The 23,861-nt window shown below is 44.1% G+C and overlaps 1 protein-coding gene across 1 annotated transcript in view; it reads left to right on the forward strand.

Annotated features, from left to right (window-relative positions):
- ALKBH1 (alkB homolog 1, histone H2A dioxygenase) overlaps positions 1 to 11,185 on the forward strand; it is a 68,750-nt gene extending 57,565 nt beyond the window's left edge. Inside the window, exons 4-6 of the mRNA XM_069637916.1 lie at positions 1,203 to 1,293; positions 7,725 to 7,918; positions 10,162 to 11,185. Coding sequence (XP_069494017.1) covers positions 1,203 to 1,293; positions 7,725 to 7,918; positions 10,162 to 10,594 — 718 coding nt within the window. The 3' untranslated portion in view covers positions 10,595 to 11,185. The remainder of the gene's footprint in view (positions 1 to 1,202; positions 1,294 to 7,724; positions 7,919 to 10,161) is intronic.
- The last annotated feature ends 12,676 nt before the right edge of the window (positions 11,186 to 23,861 follow it).

Here is a 23,861-nt window from a genome sequence, read left to right on the forward strand (position 1 = left end):
AGGGGGCAAGTAAGCCCATAGAGCCACATGAATGGGTGTGGAACCCTAGCAAAAGCCAAAAGACTTCCAGAAAGCATAATCAGGTGACCAATACTTGGCAAACCAGTGAACTAAGTTCAGTGACACATTGGCGGAAACCCACAGTGCAAGTCTGGGACCCGCACCCATATAGTGAAAACCAACTGATCGACAGTACATGTAGTACTTGGCAGGCGAGTAACCAAGTGTGTTTGTGACACCACAGCTTGGGAGGGCATCCACACTGTTCTTCTTAGTGGCAGATCGGGTCTGCTTACCAGGGTCAAGGACCCACTCCAGTTTGAAAACTCATCCAAACAGCTTTTGTTTTTGTAACTCTGTCTGGTGAAAGGAAGCCAGGTCTGCCAATCTGGTCAAGGACCTAAGGGCAGAAAAGACGCCTGAGAAGGGCCAACAATGGGTTGGGAATTTCCCCCAACAGTTGTTGAACTTTACAAGAAGCCTGAACAAAGCCGAGGAAAGAAGATAGTCCCCAATACTTAAGGCCTGAAGATTACCAAACTGTCTTTTGTCCAGGGAAAGGGTATTTAGTTTAAACTTAGATGTGAGGGCTAGAGTTAGGATTCTGACATTGCTTACTGAGACACTTGCTTTGGACATTCTGACATTAGTTATTTGAGTTGAGGTTTGGAAACCTCTCAGAGTTGGGGCGAGATAGGGTTTTCTTTTCCTTTTTTTCATTCGAATAAAAGTTTTGAATAATCGCCATGACCCCTACCGAGTCAGTCTTAATGCTGCACCCTTAAACCTTCCTGAGAGTTAGTCTTGACCACACTCCATGCTACTTGATTGGTTTGGCTACAGTTCCCAGAGTTGTACCTGTTAACCAACTAGGTCGGCCTCCTATACATCTGTCCACCAGGCCAGAGTATAGAAAATCAGTCCTAGAAAACCATTCCTAACATTGGCCTGCAGACCTTTTTGGAACTGTCTTGATTTTGCTAAGCCTCTTGTTCAGTAACAACCTTAAAGAAATTGTGTCTGCATGGCTAAAACCAATCCTGGGAAGAGCGTGTGTACTGCGAAGAGGTAAAGCCTAAGGAGCTACTTGAGTGACAAACTATTCTGTAGAGGCCATAACATCAAGTTTTCATCTACTTGTTATATAAACTTTAAAAAAATCTATTCTATTATTACAGGTTAGTGTTCCTTCTCTTTTTCAGGAATAAAGGAACGGGCCGTCAGGAGCCCAAAACCCTGCTGGAGAAACTGCGATGGGTGACTTTGGGCTTTCATTACAACTGGGAAACAAAGGTAGGACTTGTCCTGTGCTCTTATTTGCTCCTTCTCTCAGTTTAGGTTTGCTATTGACAAGAGGACCCATTATTATCGGATCACAACAATCAGACTCTCCAGTTTACAGTCCTGTCAAGCTTTTCATTATTTAGTCTTCATTTGTAAAGTGTGCCTGGGAAACATTCACGTTGTGATGCTGCTGGGGATGGGAGGAACATGGAGAGAGTCACAGGGGGCATTGAGGGTTGCAGGAATGATCTGGTTGTTCAAAGTACTTGGTGCGTTCCAGATCAGTCGAGTGCTACAGGTAGAACAAGGAGAAAAATACAAACCGTAGAAAATCATTTGTTCTCCAGTGAAAACTACTTGGAGGTAGGCCGGTGGTGCAAAGTCAGCAGCATTAGCATAGAGGTCTTTAGTGTTCATCTAGTGGCTTAATCAGAAAGGGTGCAAGTTGGAGTTGAGGAACTTGAAAGGGAAGACAGTGATTGAGTGAAATCCACTCGAGCTGGTATGGCAGCCCCTACATTGAGTGGAGGGGGGGGCATCATACCACTGGTTCCTACGTTTGGCCGCAACAATTTAGTGAATAAGAAGTTTGAGGAGTAAGATAAAAAAAAGACAATGTGGTATCAAATGCTTTTTTGAAAATTAATGTCCTTTGCTGCTCCTTGAATCACATACGCTTCTCCTCAGCTCTGAGGTTATTGGTAGGTTGTTCCACAGGGTGGTGCCAGCAACTCAGAGGGTCAAATCTAATTTTTGACTGAGGCAGTGATGAGTGTCCTAGAACTAGCAGAACTGAGGTGTCTTGTGAGACCGTGTTTCTTTTTCTACCTGGGATATAGCCGGTCCTGATTGCCAGTAGGCAAACGGTTCTTTTAAGTACCAGGAAATAGTATGCACCTCTGTCTATCTGTTTTCACATATTTCTTCTTGTTCATCCAGCTGAAATTACATTAATAGAAAATGGCATGAATAGGATCCTGGGAAAGCCTTACTGGATCAGACCGGCTCGCCATTGCTTTGACTGTTTTGGACAAGGGGGCCTATGTAATATTATCTGCACAGTCAAGCAGTGATATAAAGAGTGAAAACAATGTGCTAATGAACCTTTAAAGCCCAGCGAAAGACTAGCTGCTGAGTGGTCCGGCGCCACGTGGGCGCACATTCGAAAGATTCTGGCTGGTACCCTTTTCAGGTGAACATTATAGTACCAATGGCCATAGAGAAGGCCGGCATTGAGAGTTAAGGTGTTCATACAAGGGTCGAGCCAAAATCCCATGTACAATCGAAGTTCTTAACCCATTACCAAAGTTTTGACATTGTGAAACAGGCGTGTGCACCCGGCTGAGGTAAAAGCAGTGCGAACTGTAAATGTGCAAAGCCTGACTCTGGGCTTAAGAAGAAAAAGCGAAGGTAAGTGAATTCCGCAAGGTATTGCAACTAAGTGAACTGTGTTAAACTGGCAAATGTGCACCCAGCTGAGGGATGTCCGCGAATTAGAGTAAAACGTAACACCACGTAAACATTGTGTTGACAAGCGTGAACCCGGCTGAGGGATCTCCACAATGAACGGTTGTTTAAAAAGACATTGAGACACTTGAATGTTACAAGTTGCTGATTTCTTGAACGAAAGGCTGTAGTGAACCCGTCTGAGGGAGGACAAAGTTGAAGAAGGATCGGAGCCCGTTTGAGGGGGATCCACGGGTGAAGGGAAATCACCTGATGGGAAGATTACTGAAAGGAACTTTAGTTTTGTTGTTTATAGCACATCAGGCCCTCTGAGGCAAGAGACTTAGTGTAAAAGAGACTTGGCCACAGACTGCCCTGATAGTTTGGAAACTAACCGTAAACTCGTGCTGGAGAAGCTCGGGAGTGTGCTGTGCTCAAGAGTCCCGCCATGCCCCATGCGAAAAAATCACGGGGAAGGGAGACCCCAGTTATACCATCCTGACTTATTTTTTTGTGAACACTCCTTTCTTTTCTGGTGAAAGTTATCCCACACTATTTTGTAACTTAGCGGTAAGGATTGGTAATAGTTTTTTTTTTTTAATATAGGCCCCTTTTATTTGTCAAGACGCCAGTAGGACTGCCTTATTTTTATTTGATGGTTGTAGGTTGCTCCCATCTTAAATTCAGGTTTAGATTAGGCGCTTGTCTCACCCTTTATACAGTTTAATAAACACCCTTGAACTGTGATCACTTGTGTCTATCTTTACTGTTGCCACCATGAGTTCCTTTTGTTAGAAGTAGGCTCTTGTATTACGTTTCTGATGCTTGTGGATCTGCTTAGAATCACATGCTGTGCATATAGTCCGACATCTAGTGGTACTCGTGGAGTATTGCATCTTTTATTCAAAGATGGAAAGGGGCGTCGACATGGGCGTGACTGTAACACTATCTATCCTATCTATCCTAACGTGAAGTGTAGTGTACCCACAATCCCTCATGCTTCGAAGTCCCACTGATTGTTTATTTCTGCCAACCTAGTTGGCCGCAAGGCACCCCATCTCCCGAGAGGGCTATTCTGAGGCCCCCCAGCCTCTTTCCAAGGCCTTACATAAGGGTTCATCCCCTTCCCACCTCCTGACCCTTCAGCTTCCTCAGAATGGACTAGGGAGAGGATTGAAAAGTATTGGCTGGGTCCATCAACATTTCAGACCAGTATGACGGAGCCTTGAAGAGACCAAGGGAAGTGGACTCTTGCCCATCTAAATTTCAGAAACTTCCCTCCCTTGGTGCCCAGTTTTCCCTTTTGGAAGAACCACATGGACACCATGATAATATCAATATGGACCAACCCAATGACCCCTCCCAGGAGGTTTCTTATGAAGGGCTTAACCTCTATGATCAAAACCCAGTCTATGAAGACCCAGATTGGGATCAGGCAGAGGACCAGGACTTGTGGCACACACTGCCACATACTACTGACCCCGGCATCATCTGTCTGGTCCCCCCTACTACTCCTCCGGAGAGAGATTAATCGGCAGTTGACGACCAAATGCTGTTCAACTCCGTCTTAAAGAGAGCAGCCGACCATTTCAAGATTGCTATGCACAAACCGCCCCGACTCTGACTTCGTGGAGGACATCCTCAAGGAAAAGACTCCAGATAGCCAAGCCATTCCTTTATTAAATTCTATTAAAAGGTGCCTGGCTCCTTCTTTACTGTCCCTGTCTCTTACACACACAGTTAATGCCTATGGTTAAAAATTGTTTTGCCCAGCCACCTCTGACCCACTCTACATTAGGGTTCACGTCACACGCAAGTCATCGCTTCTGCGGCCTATTCCACGAGAATCGCCGACAACACCACGCTCCTTGTGAGCTACAGTGATATTCAGTGGGGCCTATTACAGGATGGTCTTCAGGAAGTTCCAGAGCCTACCCGATCACGCCTGCTGGCAATCGTTGCTGAAGGCAGACAGTGACCCAGAATATCCTGGAAAAAACGCTGGACGCACCCTCGCCCAGGGAACCCTACTCGAGCACTATGCCTGGTTAAAAAAACTCTGGGTTCAACCCGAACCACAAACCTTCCTAATTAACAAGCCGGTGGAGGAATCCAACCTTTTTGGGAAGGTGGCTGACGATGCCCTGGCAATGGCAAAAAAGAGCATGAGACTTTAAAGACCCTTAGCCAGATTCTGGCTGAACTCTTCCACCAGCGTTTCGGCCAAAACGCCCGCTGGTCCTTTCCTGGCCAATCCTTCTCCCCCTCGCCCCAAGGTCAGTACGGCTCAGGGGTCTGGGGGGTACCCTCTGTCCTCTGGTCAGGGCTCCTCTGGCAACTTTCAGTACCAGCAAAGAGGCTCTCATAGGGGCAAGGGCAGAGGTACAAACTCTACTCCCAGAGGCTCCCCGGCCTCCACCTCCAAATGACTCACCGGTACGGGTCCCCTCCCACGTGTCCCTGGTCAGAGGTTGCCTGTCTTCTTTTATCCACGTCTGGGAGTGGATCATTTCAGATCAGTGGTTACTAAAGGCCGTTCCCCTCGGGTATTGAGTTTATCCGACCACCTCTCTACTACCCACCAAGAAGCAGATGCATGTCACCAGAAAACCTGTACATACTGCTGGAAGAAGTTCAGGTCCTGCTTGAAAAGGGTGCATTTGAAGTCGTCCCCCTTCTGCAGGTACACAAGGGTATTTATTCAGTGTAATTCCTTGTACCCAAAAGGGATCTCACCATGCGCCCTGTTTTAGACCTGCGCCCTGCAAACAAGTATGTAAACCTCAAAAGTTCAGGATGACAACATTTCAAGAGGAAATCCCACTGCTGCAACAGACAGCGCACGGCGTGTGGCTTCCAGCAGTAGAGTCGAATCACATCAACCTGTTGGAACTACTAGCAGTATTCAAGGACCTTAAGGCTTTCCAGACACACCTCCAGGGAAAGACAGTCCTAGTCCTCACAGACAGTACCACAGCCGTATACTACTTGAACAAACAAGGGGGCACTCACTCTCTAGGGCTATCCAGACTGTCCCAGTATACATAAAGAGAGGGGAAGACCCAAAGACATTGAGATAGAGTGACAAGAACTGATGCAGAAAGTGACAAAAGACTATTTAAAACTAGCCTACTAACCAGGAGTCCTGAAGAGAAAGGGAGACATTGCCATAACCTAATCAGGAGGAGGAGGGACGTAGGGAGGTAGCCTCCTGATCTTATTTAAGTTGGTTAGAATATTTGTAGGGTCAGCCAGAACTAGTTTTGGATGGCAGACCTGAATCTTTTGAGACGTTGAGCACCTTAGTTTATATAGGCAGGGAGCACCCATTTAGCAATAGGAAAAGATAGGCCTTATTATTATTATTATTATTATTATTTAATAAATTAACTAGTGAAAATGTCATCAGTGTCCGTGTCCTCCTTCTGACCCGCCACATATGGCAGAGTGAACAATGATAGTCTGAAGCATTGCCCAGATGTTTTGATCAATTCAAAACTTCCCTCCAATCAACCTTCTGTTTTGCTACTATCACCCAGAGTGGGACTGGTATTGTCAGAGCTGGGAAGCTAAACCTCACTGATGATGCCCAATGAAGCTGAAAAATGTCTGCAGTTGCTTGTCCTGTGCAGAAAGGATGCGATTCAGCAGTTCTGACGGGACTGCTCCTTTTGTGGTCGGACCACGCCTGGTTTGCATATGGTCTTTCCCCTTCTGTAATGGTGTGGCAAGTGGGAAAAAAAGGTGGTCTGGGGTGTTTCCCATAGCAATGCCAACGGCAATGATCAAATTAAAACCTTCAAGCCGTCAAGCTTTTGTTTGGTCTCTGATTTTATGCAAATCGGTCTGGAATCTTACCAGCGTTATTTATACCCTTCTTTCTCATGAGGGTATTTTGAAAGAGTATAATAGGAGTGTATCAGACTATCTATTTTGGAATAATGCTCTTCTATCAGAAAATAATTGATATGGTTATTCTAAGTTTGATAATATGCTTTGCTCAGTAAAACCAGTTGACCTTATTGTGACTAAAATATATATTGGAACTGATCATTAGAAATTAATAGTGTACACATTTTAAAAAATAGTTTGTTTAAAAATGTGGTATAATTAAAGCATTTCCTTTGTTTTGTTATAGCTACTTTTGAAAAAGAACATTGCCTTTCACCACCCCCCAAATCCCCACATCCCTCCAAAGATATGTTGATTTTCCTCTTGTCGCACATATGCCTGCAATGGCTGAGGTGTCTCTATCAAACACTCGAGCAATATTCTCAAAAATGCACTTCCCAATAAACGGTGTGCAACCTTCCTACTGGATGGGAATAGAATATCTGTCATCAATCAAAAGAAAGGTCACTATCCATCAGTAACACGTATGTACCCCAACTAAAAACACGGGGGGCTCTTGCTATCTACCTTTCAACAAATGCAAGGGGATAGCACTTGGATACAAAAATATTGTCCTTTATATAAAACATGTCACAATTTATTAATACATCCGGGCAAGTTAAACCACCAGCTAAATAATGTCAAAAACATATTAAAAACATTATACACAATACACTGTGTTTTGAATACATCAGTCACTAAACATACGTACAGATATGAATACACATGCACAGGTCAGTAAGAATGATTCAACCTAACACAGTGATGATTATTTCCCCACTGTGTCCACATTAGCTCGACTTACATAAGTGTCTGTCCTATAAGGCTGTTACTAGCTGGACATTCCTCAAGGGCAGAAGATGTATAGAAAATGTGTTCTTATAGGTTGTACCAAACGCTCACCTGATAATGCGACCTTCACCCACATAAAGTGAGAGAGAAAGAGGCCTAATCAAGAGCGCGGTACAGAGAACTACTAGTTTGCCATACGAAACGCTGGCTACAGCTAGTATAGCTATAATACAGAAAAAAACACATCTCTAAGCTCCAGTCCCAGTGACGTCACATGACTAAAGAATACAAACCTTCTCTTCACCTTGCAGAGATATTCTCCGAATCACCACACTCCCTTCCCATCTGACCTTGCTTTCCTGTCCCAGCAAGTGGCTGCAGCCTGTGGGTTCCCGCAATTTCAGGCAGAGGCCGGGATCCTAAACTACTATCGCTTGGACTCGTCTTTGGGAATTCATGTGGATGAGTCTGAGCTGGACCATTCACACCCTCTCCTTTCCTTCAGGTAAGTGAACAGGTGGAGTGGGGTACAGTTGTGTGAGACAGACATGTGTGGGAGAGAGGCAAGCATGAAACCTAAAGGAGGAAGCAGGCGATTGAGAGATGGCACCATGATTTCAAAAAGAGGGACATGTGAGACAAATAAGCATTGGGGAATTTTGAGGCAAAGGGGTGAAGCGAGGGTACTTGTGAAAGAGAGAGACTGCTATTTGGTGGGATGCAAAACTGAAATAGACATCTGCAAGCAAGAAGGAAGATCTCTCTTTAAGGTCATACCAATGATATATAGAGCGCTATAAATGCCAAATAACATAACATAAATTAGTGGGATGCACACAAAATCATAAGTGGAAGAAACATCCTGCACATATACAAACCAATTTCTTAAGCTCTTTTTTATCACTGAATGTGCCCAGTTGCCTGAGCGTTAGGTGCGCAATACAAATGTAATAATAAATAAATACATTTATATGCTGTAAATCCACTGACTGACAAGTTTCCAGTGTGAGCCCAACTATGCAGAGGCACTTCAGTTTCTGACAAGCTCCACACATTTTTTTCCACTTTCTTCTAGGATTTTGTTTTATTGTTCATTCATAACTCACTTAATACCAGCGAGTGGTGTGCGGGATCGGGATTTGAACCTGTGTTGCTCCAAGCTGTCTTGCTTCCAAAACAAACGCATTGCCCCTGAGCATAGGGATTGAAAAGAATTTAACGGGATGCACGCGAATTAGATTAAAAAGTTGAAAACCTTTATATAGTATGTAGCCGGTTATATTTTTAGAGTGAATCACATTAAGTACAGATTATGTTTAGTCACAGCAAAACGCATGCAGTGCTTAATTATCTTCGCTTAAAGTACATATTAAAGAGACTGCAGAGTCAACATTTTGTTGGGCTCAGAATAATTAATTGTCTGATTTACAATATTGGGTAAAGGGCCAGCACACAATGTGCTGGGGATTTTCAGGAAGTCCTCTGCAGGGGTATGTGGTTTGCGTTCCAGAATGTGTCTCCCAGTGACCTGGATACCGCACCCAGTAATTCCCATTCTCAGCCGTCGTGGGAAGAAGCAAGAAGATCATTCAGAAGGCCAGGTCCTCTAAGCGACAGCTGCAAGGATTGTCCCCAGTGGCTTCACTAGCTTCTGGTGAAAGACGCACTACATGACCTATATCCAGATCATTAGGCAAACCGAGTGCAATGGCATTATCCGAAGAGGAAGTTGCCGTCTTTTAATACGAAATAGGGGTTGTCCCACGATGTAAGCGCAAGAAAGCATTGGGGCGCTCCTCAAACTCGTGCCTTTGTTTTGTGGATCTCCCAACTGAGATTCACAGGACTGAATGTTATTTGTCCTTTAGGAAATGAGCTAAACTTTCTTATTCTAGCCCTTGCTTGGCTCATGTATTAGTGCTGTCACACCCGTAGTGGATCATTTTGGTGCTTTTTAAATCCAAAAATGTGGGTGGGCGGGAAAGGCTTAATAGGTGTGTGATCGGGAAGTTCTAAGGCAGATCTGTGGGGGCGACAGAATGTCTGATGGAGAAGCATACAGGAAGTCTGTGGGTATAATTCGTGGCAGACACATTAAGCATGTGCTAGGGATGCCTGTGGTGAGCAACACAAACTCGTAATGCGTGGTAATGGGATAGGAGCACTTGATGCATAGGGGCTTACTGTATTTTTCTACAATAAGGATGGAATCAACAGAGTGTCGGATGGGCCCATTGCCTTTTTATGGGGAAGGAAGGAGACCTGCAGACATGGCAGAAATTACGTGTTTTTGATGATCTATCCTAAGTGGTTTCAGAATATGGCCTTAGTTCCTCATTTGCTACTGGCCAGTTGTGATTGGCAATTACAGTTATGTTACACATACTTGTAAAGCGTGCGGTTGCCAGGGGCATCATGGCGCTAGGGAAGGTCAGGTCAAAGCGGTCAAAAACAGGTGGGCGGTAATAGTTGCATGTCTTATTGCGGGCTGATTTGCAGCTCTTAGATATCATGTAGCATTGGTCAAGCATAGCCCATTTCGCTCCTGGGTGTAACTGTAAATGCTGTCTTTGTCTGAGGTAGTAGAGTGCTGAGCTCTTCTAATAAGTGCAGACTTGGCTAACTGTGACCCTTCTTCCTTGGTCTCACTGAACTTTACATTGGGCATAACTAGGGTGCAGCAATAGTTTAATGATGCTTTCCATCCTCTGCTTAACTGGTTATTTTTTTATTTCCCTTCCTCCCCAGCTTTGGACAGTCTTCTGTATTCCTACTGGGAGGGCTGAGGCGGGAAGAGGCTCCCACCCCCATGTTCATGCGCAGTGGTGACATTATGGTCATGTCTGGAAGCAGCCGCCTTCTGTACCATGCGGTGCCCCGCATTGTGCCCTGCTCTGGAGGCATGGCATTGCCATCCTGCTTTTCGCAAGACTCTCCTGGCAGTTCCACTGACCCAGAGACATGTGCTACTGAGGACTGGGAGGTGTGTGCCAAATACCTCTTGAGCTCCCGCATTAACATGACCGTTCGGCAGGTGCTGGGTGCAGGCCATCCTTTTCCAGTGGAGACTGGGGACGGACATGGAATATTGGGTGGTGGAGACGGCTCGTATCACCCAGACAGAGATGAGGACCACAACAATGGCGCTGTCAAACGACCGAAGCGGAATGGAAGCAGCTAGCGTCATTTTCAAGTGCAGCACTTTACTTGCTGGCTGTGCATCTGGCATCTTGGTGCACAGTCGCTTCTCGTTCTTTGTGTGTCAAAGTATTGCCATTGGTATACAAAGCACACTAATGGAAATTGATTCTTTCTGTTCAAACACTAACTTTTCATCCAAGTCACCTAATTTCACTCCATCTACTTTTGGACTTTGAGATCTCTGCCGGTTGTTTTCAAAATGAGTATTTCTACCAGAGAAGAGTGAACACTGAATGTTAACATCACAGTCCTGCCAAGGTTACATTTTAATTGTCTTTTTTATATATACTGCCTGCTACTACTCCCACACGCAAGTGCGAGTGAATTTTTTCCACTGCAGCTCTGGTGCAAGTGAAGTCACGCCCTTGGGAGTCGTCCCAAAGAACAAATTCATCTTTTTATGCAAAGGGGTATTTCCATCAAAGGTGGTACTGGGAGGGTGTAATATATTATTTTAATGTGAGGCAAACATTTGATACTGTTTGTCAAAGATAAAAATTATAAAAAGGTTTTGTGAAATGAGCAAAAGTACACATTATTTAATATGTTTTAAAGTTTGCTTTCAAAATAATTTGTTCCAGGTGTCTTGTTGAGCTTTGTTTTCATCCTGCTGTCACTTCATAGCACTTGTTTTTCACACCGTCATTGTAAAAAAAGCAAGTTACGGTCTGTGGTTCATTAGCATAGGTGAATGCCTTATCAACCTTAATAACCAATTGTTTTATTATCAGGCATTCCAACAAAAGCCACCTGACAAGAGTGTCCTACTTGGTGGGGGCCAGTCGAAGAGCCAAGTGACCACGTGACTTGTTTTCACTGCGACAAGGTCCTACTATGAATACACCTTTCTATTAACTGCACAATCCATGGAATGTGGAAGCAATGAGAAGTAGGGGTTCAGGGAAAGCTCTCCTTTGAATGCAAAAGGACTTCGCTCATCCGCCTCCAACTCCATGAGAGTCAGTCGCTCTTCCAAGCAGCAAGTTCATGGTAGATCTCTTTCTTTGGCGGGGGCCTTTCTCTGGAACAGCCTCCCTGAAACTTGAGGAGAAATGTCTCCGGTTCCAGAAGCCCCTCAAAAACTTCCTGTTGCTTCTGCTTTCTCTCCTCCTCTCCCCTGCTGACCTCCTGGCTGAAACTGCACTGGTCACCTGGCCACCCTCTGACCTCCGGCCCAGGTCCCCTCCGTGCCAGTTGCACACATGCACTGCCTCCCTGGCAAACCCCGCACTTGGGGACTGTTTTCTGTATCCCTACAGTCCCCTACCAGCATTTGACATCTGATGTGTGCACTTACCCTTGCACTTGCCACCAGCTGGCTGCACTTTTTACTTATTGCTTTTATTTATTCTATTTATTTGTAACTGTTGATCCCATGTACTGCACTGTCCCCCCTGCACTTTCCCCCGTCCCCTGCACTTGCACGATCTCAGTGACACCTGGCCTAGTAAGATTGTTGTCTGTCTTCCCTCTGTTCCCCCTCCCTTGCCTCGTCGCGCCTTGAAACACTTGTGTATAGAGGCGTTATAAATGCCATATTTCATTCATTGCCACTGTTGTAGATGAGGGTGGCATATCATATAATTCCAAAGCTCCAGATGAGGCTGTTAGGGCTCAAAGTTACCTGGGCCACCATTACTCTGTGCCTCTAGCAGCGCGATCCCTTGTGGTGCAGGTGCCTGGGGTCATCTTGGGCCTTGCCAACAAGCCCCTCTGGTGTAACACTCTCTACATGCAGGTTGCCATGCTGCGAACATGCATGGGGGACCAATGTCACGGCTACCCATGTGCAGGCTCTGTCTGGCGTGGTCTGTTGATACTGTCAATTGTGAGGGGTCAGAAACGAGAGGCGGACACAAAGTTGTAATGTTTTCAACATTAGATATCTTTATTAACTTAAAGGAGTTGGATTAAGGCCTTTCTATTTCTATCCTAAAGAGAATTTTCCTACCTAGGAAACTAAAACTAAAGACCAGATTGTGTCTTATCGTCAAAGTTATGCAAACAGTCCTTGTGTCCAAAACATATTTGTCCCTCGCACTTAAACAATTGAAGGTGCAAGGAAAATGTTTGTGATTCAGGCTTAGCAAAAAGTGTATAGAAAATCAAATATGAAAGTTAAACAAATGATCCTTAAATCCAAGGGGGGGGGGGTTCCCTTCCCATGGAGTATTTCAGCTAGGATACTGAAAGTGTTCCTTTCAAAGCCATAATCTTTAAGAGTTGTCTCTTAATGTCTTTCATAGAACACTTTCTTCAGGATGGCAAAAAGTATTTTCCAAACAATGATTCCTCACAAGTAGTAGAAATGTCTTTTCACACAACCCTATTTGGACGATAGCAAAAGAGGTCTCTCTTACTTTGAAGGATGGCAAGATGTCTATTTTACAAAACTGCTTCACAAATAAGTGTCACCGTTACACAACTGTTCCAAAGGCGATTTACTGGTATACTCCCCTGCCGGGGATTCTTGAATATTTTCTTTTGGTGTAATCTCCTGCCAGGTATCATTTACTGTGTCTTCCTTTTATATGCTTTATGGATTACCTGATATACTCCCCTGCCAGGAATTCCCCCTCTGGAGCTTGCAGATTCCCTGCTATACTCTCCTGCCAGGTATCTTTCTCCAAAAGGTCTTGCTGCCTGATGTGCTTCTTTCACCAGTGCTTCTTACAATGTTCGCTTTCTTTCTAAGTATAATACAGTTTTACTCTTTCACTGTTTAATTGACTTCAGAGACTACTTGTTTCAACTTCCCCCATATCGACATCTCATATATGGAGACTTGTTCAGGTTCATTCTGTCTGCCAATCTCCTCACTAGTATTTCTTTGCTGGTGGCAATTGTTGTTCCAATTTTCTTTAAATTGTCATTTTATATAAGGAGACTTGTACAAATGTTGCCTTTCATCTTCATTAATATGTCTTGGCTTTTGGCAATGCTTGTTCTAATTTTTCCCACATTGACATTTCATATAAGGAGACTGGTACAAGTTATGCCCTTTTAAATGAACGTGCTTGGTATTCAAAATAATTATTCATTCAATTGCTCGTATCTCTGCCAGCATGTCCCGTGGCTACCGCCTCCTTTGGGCTGCCTCACTGGTGTTTGTTGGCGTTTCCAGATCGTGGCGTGTTACTGCGGCAAAGTTCTGTCCTTGGGAAGGCTTCCCCCGATTCTCAGACCCTCATTCGGATCGTACATCCTCTTGGTAGTCCTTTGCCAATGCAACCGATGAAGCACCACTGGACTGCGTCTCCAACAGCCTCACAACTGTCTCTTACTGTGGTCCCTCTGAGACGTCTGCTACACTCTCACCAGTTTCTGTGGTAAAGTGTACTCCCAGGCGGCTGTCTGTGAGCATCTGGCTCTCCCAGCATGGCTTGTCTCTGTGAGTCTGCTTTTGCTGTTGTTTCCGCTTCGCCTGCTTTGCAGCTCTCCTCTCCTGAATTGCAAGTATTCATTAGGTATAAATGTGCCGTGCAGCTGATTGATAGTATGACAACTAGTCTGCACGTTTTACTTGATGTATCCTTCATTCCACATTGACTCCTTCCTGTTTCAAGATTTCTAGAGCATGAGGTTGGCGACAGTTACAAAGCTTGTGTTTAAGACCGAAACTGGAAATGCCATGCATGTTTGCTGCTATCGTTTATTTTTTTTTCCTTATCCGAATGTATCATGTTGTAGACCCTTATCTGCTGGCTCTGATCTACAATTCCTATTTGCTGTTGTGATGGAGTGATTTCACATATGTGGCCTAAGTGGTCACCATCTGAGTAGTTTTATATTTTTACAGTCAATTGGGCAGAGATGCAGCTCAATGATAATTGAAGAGTTGACTATCCCAGAGGAAGAAGAGATTTGTGAGGCAGCATAACCAGATGCTAAGGGAAGCTGGCAGTGGCATACAGAATCTGTGCAAACCGGTTGTTACTGAGGGTTTGCGGTGGAAGCGAAGGATGGTGAAAAGGTGACAATGGAGCTGGTGCATAATGGTCGTTTGGACCCTCCCCCCTTCCATTATGCACTAGCCGTTACTCCTGCTGTCATGATCTAAAGTGACATAATGTGAATGTGAGAGAAGGGTCTTGTTCACACGTAAGTAGTCAAATAATGGAACATAGGTACCAAATAAAGCCATGGCAGAGAGGCAGTTTTGCTTTTTTCAAGTGATAGTTTTAGAACTGATGAACATTGTGTTCCAGTTGGGGGTTCGGGGCTGGCAATAACATTTAAATGTCTAAAAGGCAGAGCATTACTCCAGAGTCTGATAGGGAGAAACAAGCTGCATTTGTTTTTGGACAACACATGATTCAGAACAACTTGGAGCCGCATAGCAAACCAGTGCAGAAGGGATTGGTTAATGCTCTCATTATACACAACGCATAAGAGATGACAAAGCAGATTTTAGAAGAGCTTAAGAATCCAGAGCAAGATATTAAACCTTTTGTTCACATACAAAATGTCAACTGAACGCTTGGAGATCAAGGACAATTTAAAGAACTTACTCCGAATGAGAGAATAAAGAGACCATGAAAAGATTTGGCTAAGTTCAGCCATAAGAGATCTTCCCCTTCCACAGAAAATTGATTTACAGCTCAAACCCCCATATCTGGGCAAAAAGACCCCCCGAGTGTGAAGGAGAAGAAACAAGAACTATCAACAGTCTAGATGTTTTAGGCAGATGTCAAACGTTTGGAATGGAACGAGGCAAATCCCTCACCCAACAACAAGCGGTTGACACCGGTAGTGAATGTCTGGCCATATATACAGTGAAGTAGGAAGAGATGTACTAGAAAAGGTTTTAGGTCTTGTTACGACATACAGACATGATCCTTACCTACAGAACAAACTTAAACAATTTCAATAGGAAAGTATCTAACACTAGTTTGTTTGCATGCAGCCATCTTCAGTGCTGCCCCTCAAATAAACAATCTCATAAAACCATTCGGGCACCCAAACCTGTTGGGCATACATTCTGTATTTGAACCCCTGTCAAAGTATTCTGTTGGATTTTAAAACAACCTATTACAGGCATGAGGTCCCACATAAAGAATACTACACATATCATTTAGGTTATGGAAGAAAATAATTTTGCCCAAGATCACCACCTTATTGGACTGGACATTAAATCCTTGTGCACCTGAATCTCATAGACTTCTATACATGGACATCTAGAAGAGTACGGCATCTCCAGAGGAAAGGAAATCTGGAACTCGTTGAATTGTCTACCAGAATGACTGTTGCACACGTTTCTTTCAGATTCAAAGATCCACTATAGTTTCAAATCAAAGGTATGGCCATGGGAGCAACTATAGCTCCTAATAGGGCGAACCTATACGTGTGATGGTTTGAAGAAAAATAAATCTACTACCCAGAACAGTGCACATTAACAGCATCTCCTTCTTTGGCAAGCGTTTATTTATGATATAATGGTCTTGGATGGAAGTGAGGAAGAAGAACATTTGTTGAATGGATTAGCACATTGGAATCCTAATCACAATGCATGCACAACATTAGTCGTCAAGAGTTGAGCTTTTTGCATATGACGGTTTACGCAGAAGATTCATCATTGAAATCACACCACACACTAAATGGATATTCATTCCCTGCGGAATTTCAATAGTTTTCAAAGCCACAAGGAACAGTATACATTTTTGACAGTTCTTGTACTTACAAAAAGTAGTTCCGATAGGGTTCTCTTTGTGGAAGAGGCAAAAACATTACCCTAAAACAATAATCAAAAGGTTATTCAAGAGGAGGAGAAGTAACAATCGATAGACCCAACTAAGGGGTAGAGCAAGCAAGACGAGGGATGATGGTTTTTCATATGTGAATATATTTTCACATCTTTTTTTCAAGGCAAAACATGTACTACTGAAGGTACTACTTAAGCACTGCCACATTTTAGTTTAAGGACCCCACAAACTCAAATGAACCAGGCATGCATACAAAAGGAGCAGAATCATGCGAGACCCTGATCAAAACAGACCTGGTAAGCTAATACTAGTGTCGGAGAAAACCTCTCCTTGTCCCACGCTCATCAAGATGTTGTGCCTACCAGCAATCAGAATATTTCACCGGTGTGCTAACTGATATGCCAGCAGACAACACACAGCACAGATGTGGAAATAGGCTTAATAGGCTTGAAGTCCAAGTGGAAACAGCACACGTGAACTGTAACACCACAATGATAATATAACAGATAACCTCGATGAAATGTCCGGACACCACCCTGAACGTGAGATGGCAGCAAACTAAAATATTCCACCAAGTTTTTACCCAGTTCTCTGCCTGCTACCCCATCTACTCTGCTTAGTCTCTTACTTTCTTTGCTCTTACATAATGAATACACAAAGCTAACTGAATGTTTACACAAAGAAGTGATACATTTCATCCAGACTGTACATATTAGAGATCCTCTGAAATACCGGTATCGCATTGATTTGCAGAGACAGGTTTTTTCGAAGTAAATTTTTGTAAACAATTCCATCAAAATAAACTAATCTAAATATTTTGGGAGGGGTAAGGGTTTATAAGGAGGGGGTCGGGTAGGGTTTATAATATAAAGGGAGGATTTGGGGGCAATCCCCGTAAATATAAAACCATTACATTTCGATTTGTTTTTTCAAATTCATTTCGTCAAAAATAATTCTTTTGAAAAAACTAATGTCAGTAAAACAACATAGAACCAAAATACCATACACTGGCCCTCATTACGACCCTGGCGGATTTTTTCCGCCATCGACGGACTTTCCGGCCATGGCGTAAAGTCCGTTTACGCCATGGCGGATGGTGGACTTACCGCCCCATTCCGAGGTCGGCGGGGCGGTAAGTCCCCATTGACCCATTTACCCTTCCCCATTCCCATTTCGGCCCCATAGGGTATAATGGGAGTGGGGAAGGAGTTAATTACGCCACCGTAAATTACGGTGGCGTAATTAACACCAAGGTCCCATAGCGCCATGGATTTTTACGCCCGCAAAAAGCGGGCGGAAAAATGACCATGGCGCTATGGGAACTCGTAGTTGGCGGTAAGGGGTCGGCGCAGCTAACGCTGGCGCAAACCCCTTACCGCCAGGGTCGTAATGAGGGCCACTGTCATTGGACTTCAGCGCTCGCTTTGCCCTATGATTATGATTGCTTATATATTAGCACCTGTGTGGAAAGAGAGCTGTTCATGTTAATGTTAAAGGATATTTGTACCACGCACTATCACCACCGGAGTGGTCCCCTGACGCTCTCGTGGTTCTGAAAGAAAGGAGTGGGGGAGGGGTTTAGTGGGATGAGCTGGGGACGTGCAAGAGAGCAGTGATGTGCTGTTGGCGGCCTCAGCCCGGAATTCTATTGGCTGGGCTTGGGGTGTTATACTGTCGGAAGACGTTGTGCGGGTCTGTGTGCTTTGTTTTGTTTTTTTACTATGTGGTGAAGTTTGGGCGGTTTGCTGCGTTGTAAATTTTTGGTTGTGCTTGGTTATAATTTGAGAGGTGTATGGAGAGGGTGAAGTTGTTAGTGGGTTGGTTAGTTGGCATTCCTGTCTTAAGGTGAGACGCTAAATTTACGTATTTCTAATCAGGTGGGGTGTGTGGGCGTCTCTATGTCTATGTCCAGCTCAGGGCTGTACGACGCTCACGATCCATTTCCAGTATGGCATCCGTTCATATGCATAACCATGCCCAAGTTGGGCAACCGGCTGCCTACGTGGTCCCTGTTTGTATGCGGGGTGGGAAGGCGTTTCTCCGTCCATTGCAGTCTAGACCAGAAAGCATTCCTAATCTAGTCTAGTAGGAGGGCGGCATTGGTAAACCCGGGTTTACTCCCTCCATGTGTTGAGGCCTGCTCAGCCTTTATGATCTTATTCGGTTGCTCATTCATGTTACCACTCCTACACCCTTTGGTATGCTGCAATGCTAACGCTTGCACTTATGTCCAGGGGTGGCGTCTGCCTACATTCACAACTCTCTTTGGTCCATGCCCCTGTCAATATCCACAGTTTGATTAGTGTGGCAAGTGCTAATGTTCACCCAATTTTATACAGGTATGGTCTATAGTAGCATTTATCGAGCTGGAGAGGTTGTTCACTGGGATTTGGCTAGGGACGCTGGATTCTGTCCTTATGGGTGTCGCATCTCTTGTTGTAGTAAACGTTTCTTTATTCGGTATAGATGTTGTCATTGTTGTCCTAGATTTGTACGCTGGGTGTTGTTTGTGGCAAAGTGTTTTCAGAGCCTTTTTATAATTTTCTATTTATTTGTGTGCATTCATGCATTGAACATAGACCCGCATAGTCAAGTAGATTTTATGAAGGGTGAGTAACATTTGCAGGGGATATTTGAAACATATGTAACATTTACTTTGTAGTAAATGTCAAATACAAGTTTCACTGTCCATGGCTGGTCTCTAGTGGCAGCAGTGTGCCAAACAAAGTGGATTTGTGGTGACATGCACCATTTTACAGAAAGCATATTTAAATGTTTTGTCATCCGTTGCCATGGGTCGAGTGCATTTATCTTAGGCCGAGTAGGTAGACTAAGTCGGTCGACTTGCAGGTTTTGTGGGATTGTAAATAATTTGCAAGGCCTGACTCATCTCACTAATGGCTTATTTCAGTGGTACATAAAAATGCTGTATTGATGCTCATTTAATGCCTTGGATACAAATAACGTCTGGGGCATTACATTTTTTTTACAACATTGCTAATCAAATGGGTTTGTTTGCTAATCAAGACAATTTGAATTAGCAAACTCTGCTAATCAATTTTTGAAAACTAATGTATTCCTTGATAGGGTTGACCACAAGGAAAGGCAAAACTTGAATAAAAAAACACAGGAGTTGTATCTGCAACAAGTTGATGAGTCCCCATTGTGACCTATTTTGTGAAACCACAACATAGTGAGGAAGTGCGCTATGGACAAACCTATGCATTTTATGAATGGATTGGTGCAGAAAGAAAACAAATTGCACATATGGATCTTTAAAACACAAAGCCACTTACTAGTCTGAATGATAAGGTAGATTGGGCATAAGCACTCTGGGGGAACAACCTTTATGCAATCTGAATATACATGTTCCCCTCCTCTCCAGAATAGTCTTTATGCACATGAGTATTTCCTTTATGGCAATGTGTGAATACGTAGCATGCAGACCCCCTATAGCAATAACAAGGGTCTTTGTTTTGAAATATTCCAGACACATGGGCCTCATTTCTTTGCCAGTAATGGGGAGATTTGTGTTATTTCCTTGTAAAATATCTGCCAGTCCAGTTTAGATCTTTTTTTGTTATTCATTGTCTTCCTCGGACATGGGCTGAATCCATCATTATACCAATATACAAGAAAGGTGACATCAATGCCCCCAGTAACTATAGGCCTGTTGCTCTCCTAGATGCAACAAGAAAAATCTTTACAAGCCTTATTATAGAGCGATTTGAATACATTGCTCTCACATATGGGCACATCACTAAACGCCACCATCATGGCCCACCTCTAGGCAGCTGTCAAAAAGGGCTCGACCGGCACTACGTACATGGCTTCACTGAACATGAGTAGCGCCTTTGATCGAGTAAATCGTATGATTCTGTGGAACAAATTGTTGGCTTGGGGAGTGCCCCTAAAAACTGTACAATTGCTGGCAATTCTGCACACCAGGGCCATGATTAAAGTCAAATTGACCAGGGAGGGACTGGTGTCAGGACCCATAGAGACCCATGTGGATCTAAACAGGGTTGTGGCCAGGCCCCCTCCCTCTTTAACGCTTATATTAGTGATATTGATCAACTCTGGTGACTGGCATCCGCCAACCAGATACAGCTTTGACACCTCAGGCTAAATTGGTTAGCTTTTGCAGATTACCTGGTCTTTTTTTTATAAGAGGACGATCGGACTTCAGCGAAAGCTGGATTTGTTCTTCCAATACACCACTGAGAATAAACTGTTGGTCAATGGAAATATGTCCAAAATGGTCCTTTTCACGACCAAAATGAAACACAAAGTTCTGCATGGGAAAATGTGTGATCAAAGGCTGGAACAGGTGTTTTCTATCAGATATTTGGGATATAACCTTACAAATAGCTGCCCAAATCCAACTGGAAGGCCGCGTTGAAAATCGAGTCCAGGCCTTCGGAAGCACAATTAAAAAAAAATCATAATCAATTGTGCACATTTTCACTTCTTCCTCTACGAACGTTCTACTTAGCCAAAGTAGAACCCATCATTGTGTACGGCCTTGCTATGACTACAAGAGACTTGGGCCTTTATTTAAACTTGTTGCAGGGAGCTATATGGAAGAAAACCCTGTTGAAGTCAATTTCAAATGCCATACTTGGACATGAGCTGGGGTTGACTTTGCTTCAATGCAGGGTCTACTGTTAGACAGTTATCCTCTTATGCCAACATGCTGTATCCCCAAGCAAATTCCTTGTATGTGGATTCAAAGGAAACTTTAACAGCTCAAACTTTGGATTTGCTAAATGTCTTCAAAGCTAGTATGATCAACCTTTTATATGACATTCAATCGACCAAGGAGGAACAGTTTTGAGACCGGCTAGAACTAAGTACAAATTATTTACTAAGGACTGGGCAGACACATTTGACTGCTTAGATTCCTTTCAGACTTACACAGAGTATGCCAAATTTCCAAGGAAAAGAGCGGACAGTCCAAAATATGTCTCTTTTCTTACAATAAGGCACAGAAACTATACTCGCCTGAACTAAGTGCCAACTTTAGAACATACGGGCAGCTGGTTTCCTGCATCAGAGCATTCCCTGCATTGGAGACTGTGTGGATTTGTTTCAACCCCGAAATTTTAAAACATTTAATCATGTCTTGTCCCAAATTTTCCTCTATTAGAATCCATCATTTGAAACCTGTAACACCAAGTTTATTGGGGAACAGTTCTGAATTTGACTCTTGTGGGGGGAGGAGGGAAGCGTCTAGTTGGTTCTAGCCCTAAATTGATTCCGCATTGAAGTCTTTGAAATGTTGCAAGAGAGGGTGCAGTAGGAATTGTGTCGATGAACGTGTTTGATTGGGTCATTTGTTGTTTGTACAATTTATTTTTGTGTAATCATTGAAAGGAATGGTTTTAGTAACTGTTTCCTGTTCTGTTGAACACAGAGTTTCTGAAAAACATTCTAGGCTCAACTGATGTCATTATAAACCAAAATGCTTGCGTCATAACATGGTGTGCATAGTCTGCTGCCTAACACTTTGGACATCTAATGGGGTGACGAAGTAGGCCAGGTGCCTCCAAGCTAGTGGATGATGGGCCCAGAGGTGGTAGAAGTAGGATTGCCTGGTCATCCACACTTACTACCTGCCCTAAGGCAGAACACCATCACATGATGCAAGCTAATTATGCTGTCCCTTTAAGGGTGACGTCTCCCATCATTGATAATCTAAAATCATATGTAACCAGTAGTAGAAAGCTCTTACCATTGCCAAAGAGGAACACTTTACATACTCCCAATGCAGCAGAGCTTATTAACACTTTAAGACAACTGAGCATTGCAAGTGTGGGAAAGAATTGCGTATAGGATTAGACATCAGAGGTACATTACATGTTTCTTTGGTGCTTGCAAGGGGAGCCCAATCGGGCATCACAGGCATATTGTATCTTCTGGAACATGCCCGGCACTCCCGCGTGGACATCTAGGGCACATTAAGTTTTCCTCTGCTTGCTTGGCATGCCCTCTTTGATATCAGAGGCACACCAGATGTTCTTGTGGTGCCTGTGCTATGAGTTCGTTCTGACATCCATTGCCAGATTAGATTGGCTCGCTCTCCTTGGACAGCAAGTCTAGCCCGATGCCACAGACACACCCTGCTCTCTCATAATAATTGTACAGCATGTTTGCTGCAGAGACATGCTCTTCATTAATTTCCTTGTAGCATGAGTCTAGAGAGCTCCTGCAGGGAACTGATGGACCATTTGAAAATGGTTTTATTCTACTTGCCATTAGCTGATACTCCTGTGGAACACAAGTGCAGGCTTTGTGCCGCTGACAAACAAAAAGCCTGCTGTGGAAAGCCTGGAGTGACAATATTCACCAAGACACCAATCCAAGATGACAGATCAGCCTCTAACTTCCAAAACACACGTGGGTGACTCAATTAAGGCCGGCCAATCGTAGCTCTGACTTATTCACTTCCACAGCTGCATACGCTTTCATGAAGCCCATCTGAAACTCCGAGGCCCAGCCAGGTCGTGTGGATGTTTGGAGTAAAAGCTGGCATCTGGTTTTTTGAGGTGGTTGAAGAGGAAGGATTTTTAATAATGAGGAAGGATTTTGGAGGTCGTTGGAAAGAGATGAAGGAGTTAAGAGGAGGTTGGAGGTGAGAGGGGAGATGAGGAATTTAGAGGAGATTGGATTGAGATAGAAGGAGAAGGGTGTGAGAAACCGGACAGTGTTCTTCCACCTACTCCCCCGGGATCCTCTATTCAGGTGGCCAGGGTATTGCTTTTGGATCCCGACCCTGGGGGTTGGCAAGCAAGGGAGGATCACCTGAGTGGAGTGTCACAGGAGATTGGGAGAACACCCAAGGGCAAGACATGGTATTCCCCCTTTTCCCATTTTACCACAAAACCCTCTCCCTCAGCATGACCTGAAGCCTGGAGGACAAAGGCGTGTTTCAGAGGGCTGCAGCGTGGCTAAGGAGCCGTGCCTCAAGGAGCCAGAGTGAGACATCCTGCATCCTGCTGCTGGCGGCCGGAAAAGTGCTTGTTCCCTTTGGACTTGTGCCTATCCCAAGGGTGTCCGAGGGGCAGGTGGTGAGACCCTGACCTCAACCCTGTGTATCTAGAGGAACCGCTCATCAACGCGATGCGGTACAGTGTATTCTTTTGTATTTTGTTTATTATTTGTATAGCGCACCGAATCCTGAGGTACCTGGGTGTTGGGGAACGTAAGAATTACATACATAGGGAAAAGAGTACAATTACATACATAGAGAAAAAGTGCAATTACAATGAGCAAGACCAATGGTTACAGATCGGTCTGGTTTCACGAAGCTTTTATAAATAAACGCAAATGAGTTAGGAAGACATGTGAACGGGGCAGAAATGCGGTTGGGCAGGTACATGGTGCTTCATCTCATCTTACAAGGCAGCAGCGACAGATAGATGCAATGGGCAGGTACATGGTGCTAGCCCCAACATACAGGGCAGCAGCGACACATACATGCAAAAGTACAGCAAAGGCAGATGCATGATGCTTGACCCCATCTTACAGGGCAGTAGCGGCACA

The sequence above is a fragment of the Ambystoma mexicanum genome, chromosome 14, assembly GCF_040938575.1.
Source record: "Ambystoma mexicanum isolate Mex_15411 chromosome 14, UKY_AmexF1_1, whole genome shotgun sequence".
Taxonomy (NCBI): Eukaryota; Metazoa; Chordata; class Amphibia; order Caudata; family Ambystomatidae; genus Ambystoma; species Ambystoma mexicanum.